The 7564-nt window shown below is 34.2% G+C and overlaps 1 protein-coding gene and 2 non-coding genes across 4 annotated transcripts in view; all 3 read right to left on the bottom strand.

Annotated features, from left to right (window-relative positions):
* Nucleotides 1-558: 558 nt before the first annotated feature.
* LOC149425787 (lachesin-like) overlaps nt 559-7564 on the bottom strand; it is a 1060028-nt gene continuing 1053022 nt past the window's right edge. For both annotated transcript variants that reach the window (XM_089644888.1, XM_089644879.1), the window contains one exon: nt 559-2225. In XM_089644888.1, the coding sequence (XP_089501014.1) occupies nt 2041-2225 (185 nt within the window). In that variant the 3' untranslated portion in view covers nt 559-2040. The remainder of the gene's footprint in view (nt 2226-7564) is intronic.
* LOC149425793 (5S ribosomal RNA) lies at nt 5791-5909 on the bottom strand. The gene has a single exon (XR_016304684.1). It is a non-coding gene; the product is annotated as a 5S ribosomal RNA (ribosomal RNA).
* On the bottom strand, nt 6232-6350 carry LOC149425792 (5S ribosomal RNA). Its single transcript, XR_016304655.1, has one exon. It is a non-coding gene; the product is annotated as a 5S ribosomal RNA (ribosomal RNA).

The raw sequence follows: 7564 nt of genomic DNA, 5'->3' as shown, positions 1-7564 counted from the left end.
ATGATATAAAAAAAACGTAAAATAAATAAGAACTATAGTTTAACAGAATAATACCAATAACATTAATACATTGATTTTACTAAAACAATTTTTTCGTATGATTTAAAAAAAATATATTCGTAGTTATACATGCTTTCTGTACTGACGTGTATATTGTTTCTTGTTAAAAACAGAAAGCATCAAGAAAAAGCATTTTACCCATGCGCGTATTTTGACACAATTTAACATTTGAAGTATACATATAAACCACCACCCATGTTGAAAGAGGTATGTATAAGTACTTAACAAGTATACTCGTGGACATCCCATGCATTTTTTATGCTCGAAAGAGTTCAACAGAGCTCAACTGCACAACGATTCTGCATTGACCATCGACCTTTTCAAAATCACTTACAGAAAGCAACTATCTTTTAACGCACGTCACAAAATATTAAAAGTGCATCTGTGACCTTTCTATACTTACATGTACCTCAACATTGTAATTTTTTCCATAAAAATGGTGCAAACACAAAAATAAAATAATTAAAAAAAAATTACTAATATAATATTTTAAACCGCTAAAATAATAAATGGTGAACAGCGGAAAAACTAATTGACTTGAGGAATTGAATTCCTATACATTATTATTTACGACATAATATTGCCTAAAGTTGGTAAAAATACTAATATATTTTTGTGTTAAGAATGGGTGAAATTTTAGATTTGAACATCGTATAATATAATATATAAGTATTAGATTTGAATATCGTTTTCGATATGATTAAAAATACTTCCCATAAAATTAAACATACTTATATTCCCATCAATAATACCTCAGACCAGGGCCGGTCCTGAGCCAAACGGCGCCTGTAGCACTGTAATCAATAATATTCGGATGATTTGTATTTTAGTGTGTGTTTGACAGAAAGGTATTATATGTTATAAAGTCCTTTGCAATTCGGCGCCCGGAGCGGACTCGTACAATTAGCACCCGCATAGGGCCGGCCCTGCTTTAGATTTAGGTATATCAGACCATTCTATGTTTCTGAAATACCATTAGCTGCAGTTCAGGGTGCAGGTGTAAGTAAGAAGGTACGTATGTAATGTACTTAAAGAGTTGATATAATTGTAACCGCCTTTGTACCGGAGATCATTCAGTGTGACATTCGCCGTATGTTGGTGGATTCATGATTATTTGGAATGCCGAATGTGGATCCGCAAGATGGATGGGTGTGTGGCCAGCTTTGTAAGGCACACTAAGTCTGATGAACTCGAAGTAAATTAAATTATCAATTTGCTATCAAATAGATATAATATTCTGCTCCGAGTTATTGATTTTGATTCATTAAATGTCTAGAATTCAATTAGAAAATATTTTAGTGTAAGCACCCACGTCAAGAAAAATAAAACTTTATTTATTTAAAAAAAAAAACAAACACGAAAAGAAATGAAAAAACGCGACATTCTAAGTTCTATTTTGAAATCGGTTTGATGTGATGATTTCTCTTATAATTTATCACTTTATTTTTGTCTTAAGCCGATTTTTTCTGTGTCGTGATAAAAACAAATAAAATTGATATAAGATTAAACAAAGTGATATTCTTTACTACCCGCGGTATTAGCCATACAATCAATTTTATACATTGACGTTTTTTTAAAAATAAATATTATTATTAAAAAAGTAAAATGGTTATGTTTACATAAAAACTATTAACACTATGGAATGCACGAAATATGCAAATAACACAGAAAAATAATTATATACACTTAAAACTAACACAGATTTTTCATTTCTAAGAAAACCACACTTTGAAATGTATAATAATTTTTCCAAAAATTATTTATCAGATTTTTGATAACAACTATACGTTAGGTTTTTGCACTCCTCAACCCTTTCATTTCACTAACGCAAAACCTCAGGAAATTAAATTTTACACAAATTCAACTTGAAATCAAGCAAAGCTGCAGGGTTTTTTTTAAATGTACAGTACATGCTCTCGCGTAATAATCGTATGTTTTTGTCTAGCCGCTGTAATTTACATTTGTTGCAGTCAAAACTTATCATCTGTTTACTTGACTACTGGTGTGTTGGTATAGCATGTTAAAGAAGATCAGGGATGCTGTGGCAATGAAGGAAGCCTTGTTGAAGGAGCCCGAGGAATAGATATCGTCGTCCTTGTGAGGAGATCCCGTAGCTTGCCAGGCATTGTCTACCACTGACTGTTCGATAACATTGTCCAAGGCATCTGAAACAATTAAAACGATATATAAATTAACATTGAGGAAGATAAAATAGAAACCATTCAAATAATATTACCATCCAACATCTCTAAATAGTATAAAATAAAGTCACTCTTCGTGTCTGTCTGTTTGTGCGCTTAGTTCTCCTATACTACGCAATACGCAATAGATTTTAATACGGTTTTCACTATCGTTTAGGGATTTTCTCCCGCAAAGTTTATGTATATATATATATATATATGTAGAATAATGTTCTCGGTTTACCCGCGTAAAGTAGTCCTTAAAAGGACTTTTTAATTTCTGACGTTTCGGACAGATCTCACTGTCCATCTTCAGAGGCCTTATGTCCTGAATTTCGTCTCAAACTGAACGCTTTCGCGTGTCTGTTCGGTCCGGAAGTCAAGATACAAGTGGGTGCTTATCAATTCTTATGTCTAGGACGAAGTATGCGTGTTGATAGTGATTTGACGGTAGAGGGGGTGGGGGCGGGGTTGGCAATATCAAGCAGTATGTGTGTAGCGACCTGATTGGGTTGTTTTGAACTTGGTGGAAGTGTTTCTGAGAATTTTGGAAATGTCGGTTTTGGGTTATTTTGGTCAATTATAACTTTCCAGGTGTTGGGAATTCTAATTGAGTCATTTCTGGTATTCATATTATTTTTATGTTTATGAATTTCAATTGCTTCGCGGTAAATTCTTTTTGGCTCATTGTATATGCTAGCTATTGTTGTGGTATTATTAAAGTCCATTTTATGACCTTCATTAAGGACATGTTGTACTATGGATGAAGTTAAGCGTTTATTAGTGACATCTACCTTGTGTTCTGCAATTCTACATGATATTTTTCTGTTACACCGTCCAATATACACCTTTTCACATGCCCCACAAGGTATTTTATAAATACCATGAGACTCAAGTGGAATGTGGTCTTTCGGACTTCTTAATAGAGATGAGATTTTATTTTCCGATTTATAAATTGTTTTGATTTTATTGCTTTTGAGGATACGACTAATTTTATCTGTTGAGCCTTTGATGTATGGGAGAATCACTATAGAAAGGGGGGGTTCTTCTTCCGTTTCAGGATCAGTTTTTTTGTGTCTATTTATGGATTTGTCTATTAAATATTTGGAGAAGCCATTTGCTTGAAGAGCGCTGCTAAGAAGATCTAGTTCTTCGTGAATATGATCTTTGTCCGCTAGTCGTTGTGATCGGGTAACTAAGGTATTTATAACTGATGATAATTGAGATGGATTGTGATTTGAGTAAGCGTTTAAGTATCTATTTGTATGTGTCGGTTTACGATATACGGTATGGCCAAGGCTGCCGTTATTTTTCTTTTTAACTAAAATATCGAGAAATGGGAGACAACCGTTTTCTTCGATTTCCATGGTAAATTTAATATCTTCGTGGATACTGTTCAAATGAATAAGAAAGTTATTTAATTCTTTAATTCCGTGTTGCCAAATAATGAAGGTATCATCTACGTACCGACGCCATAGTGAAGGTTTCAGAGGAGCGCTCTCTAGTGCCTTTACTTCAAAGTACATCATATAAATATTAGCGATTACTGGGCTAAGGGGGGAACCCATGGGAGCCCCAAGGATTTGTTTATGTATTTGTCCCTCAAACTGAAAGTAGGTATTTTTAAGGCAATGTTCCGTCAAAGTGATAAAAGTGCCAACCCCGCCCCCACCCCCTCTACCGTCAAATCACTATCAACACGCATACTTCGTCCTAGACATAAGAATTGATAAGCACCCACTTGTATCTTGACTTCCGGACCGAACAGACACGCGAAAGCGTTCAGTTTGAGACGAAATTCAGGACATAAGGCCTCTGAAGATGGACAGTGAGATCTGTCCGAAACGTCAGAAATTAAAAAGTCCTTTTAAGGACTACTTTACGCGGGTAAACCGAGAACATTATTCTACATCTTACACCCGTGAAAACCTTAACCATAACATATATATATATATAAAACATGCCTATTTTATTTATAGAAAGTACAGAAAAGTCGATGTTTTGTAATCAATTCAAAAAAATATATTTTCGGGCGCTTCCATTGTTAATGCTGGCTAAACCTTAGAAGATACAACAAAATAATGTGCTACGGAATTATATATCTTGAAAAAGCCTACAAAAAATCCGTTGTAATATACGCCTATCTTCTAAGGATAACCTACAGTAATAATTTTTATCCTTTACATATATTATGTGTTATTTGCGACGCTATTTATGACCAATAAAATATTAATTTTCATCCAATAAAATATGTTAGTTATGTTGAGCATTTCATGTATATTAAAATTGCCATATGCAACATATAATACAAACCAATATCTAAAAAGATATTGCGATTTGAAAAATCACTTGCAACAAAACTATTTGCCGCACGCACAAAAGTCGCCGCGAGGAGTACCTATCTGTTTCACGATTACAAGTATATCGGAGCTCTCCGTATTGGGTTTTATTATTATTTGGTTTTCAAGGATGAAACACAAGTTATTCTTATTCATTATTTAATAATAATAGTCCTTTTGCTATTTGTCGTTGATTTTCCTGATACCAGTTTTGAATTTAAATTGTGTCGTAAACGTGGTAGTTTGAATATAAGTCGAGTACAAGGAATGCAAAAAGAATGCGTTTGGTACGTCTTAATGACAAAAATGAAGAAGAAGGATAAATCCAGCTGTCAAATAGCAGAGAAACTACTTCTTCGTGAAGAAATATATAATCGTCTGTTGAACGCGAGACTTGCCTTAGTCTCAATCGGGATACTCACCGATCATTTACTCACAATCGATTACTCACCGATCGAAATAGACGAAATAACCGCCGGTCCATGAGGGTTACTAAATATAATATTGAAGTTAGTGCTACTATGAATTACAATTCTTAAATTGAATACAAGAATGCTCCAGTAGTTCCAATAGGTTAAATGTCTGTTGTCTGTAAAAATTGCTCTGCTCTGAAATGGAATGATGAATCTGAAGGTATGTGTTGCTACAGGGAAAAGTAAAATTGGAGGAAATACTTCCTCCACCCAAACCACTACATTCTCTTCTGACGGGTGATCATCCTAAATCTAAAAAAATCATGCTTAATATACGCCGATATAACAACGCGTTGCAAAGAGGGTTACATAGATAATAGAACATTTATTTATTTATTTTTGAAGTGAAACTTCTTTACGCGCGTCATGCAATTTCGAGGAGTAAAACCAACTCATGACCGAAACGAAAATGCGGGACCGATTAAAGTTCATTTGATGTAGTAAAAGTTTTGAAGTAAAATATAAATGCTTCTTAGCTCATCTCGACAACTGGCGTTGGTGGTGTAATGGTCAGCATAGTTGCTTTCGAAGCAGTTGATCCGAGTTCGATTCTCGGCCATGGAATATTATTTTTTTGTTTTTAAGGAATTTTTTTTTTTAATGGTTGACCATAATATCAATCCACTAAGTAATATTTTAGGCCTGTAGCATAATTGAAAAGTTAAAGAATGATATAAAATTTTTTATGATGTTAACGATAAAAAAATGAAAAAAAACATAAAATTAAAATAAAAAATGGGCCAACGGCACGCGGTGTTCCCAAGCGGTCACCCATCCAAGTACTGACCGCGCCCAATGTTGCTTAACTTCGGTGATCGGACGAGAACCGGTGTGTTCAAAATGGTATGGTCGTTGGCAAAAGTTAAACAATATTAATTTCTATTCTACCTGCCAATAAATATATGAAAATTAGTATAAAAAAGCCCTAATAATATTGAAAAAATTAGCAAGGTGTGTGCGAGGTTGATAAAAATAATCATTACATACGCGCTTGAAAAAGATCGTAATTACATTAATAAGTTTGTAGGAATTTTTTTTTTCAATGGTTGACCATAATATCAATCCACTAAGTAATATTTTAGGCCTGTAGCATACTTGAAAAGTTAAAGAATTTTATGATATTATTAATTATAGTAATGATAAAAAAATAAAAAAAACATGAAATTAAAATAAAAAATAGGCCAACGGCACGCGGTGTTCCCAAGCGGTCACCCATCCAAGTACTGACCGCGCCCAATGTTGCTTAACTTCGGTGATCGGACGAGAACCGGTGTGTTCAACATGGTATGGTCGTTGGCAAACGCTAAACAATATTAATTTCTACTCTACCTGCCAATAAATATATGAAAATTAGTATAAAAAAGCCCTAATAATACTGAAAACATTAGCAAGGTGTAAATATTATATACCTAGTTTAACTCACTCTCCTAACTCATCTTCGCTGTCTACAGGCAGAGCGCACGACTGTGGTCGTGAAGAACCGAGGTTCGATCCCCGCTTTAACTAATTTTTTTTTTCTTTTTTTATAACTTTTAATTTTTTTTATCACATGCTACTTATAAATATGTCAATAGACAGAAAAAAAGAGAGAATGAAATGAAAAGAGAGAGAGAGAAGAATACTAGAAGTTTCACTTCTGTCTTGCGTAGGCTTGACACACCCATTTTTTTTATAATATTGATTACATTTTATGATTTTGACTGTCCAACTAGGAAGGATTCCCGTTTCAGGACAGTCAAATTTACAGTATTCAAGTTATCCTAGACGAATACAGGATTTAAGGCTAGCTAAAATAAGTATGTTAAAACGAAGATACATAAAAAGATACATAAAAAAGATACATAAAGATACAGAGAGGCGTTCGTGATTTCAAATTACATTTTTAGTATCATTTCGCAATCAGTCCTGCCTAGATCCAACAACCATTTTGTCACTCTTGGACCGAAGGATGACAATTCACACAGTTTCAGCTGAGAGGGGTTTTTATTATATATTTTAGGACCGAGATATGAGAATATTTTTTGATAAGCCGCTCTGTTGCTTGTTGGAACGGAAATGTCATTCCTTATATGTATAATGTACTGGACACCTACGCCAGTGACATTGACTGTAAATGCCGGTTTCCTCTGGGGAGTACCTTGGGTCAACGGACATCAGCGGACAACTGACTGGTTGAGCCAGTTGTTTGCGTATTTATTGGGTTCGAATTCAACAATTTCTACACGTGTTAATGTGGAGTAATTATTCTTAAATCTAAACATATACTGAGGTCACACGGTTTATCGTGCGAGTAATTCATCCTTGAACTGGCGATATGACACGTGTACGGTGCTTTAAATTCTTTGCAAGATGACTCATCGTGCGAGATAAGCCTCAAAGGATTCTTCATCGTAAAATGTGGGATATCAGAATATTCATTTTATTAATTATTCAATAATTATTTAGGTATATCCATCTGCTGTCCGGTACATATAATATCTTTGAAGAGTACGCAGGTTTTTATGCCTACATT

This window comes from Hesperophylax consimilis, chromosome 2 (genome assembly GCF_061612785.1).
Source record: "Hesperophylax consimilis isolate HC1 chromosome 2, BYU_Hcon_1.0, whole genome shotgun sequence".
In the NCBI taxonomy this organism is placed as follows: Eukaryota; Metazoa; Arthropoda; class Insecta; order Trichoptera; family Limnephilidae; genus Hesperophylax; species Hesperophylax consimilis.
The sequence above is the reverse complement of the archived record's forward strand: the minus strand, read 5'-3'. Positions and strand labels throughout refer to the sequence as shown.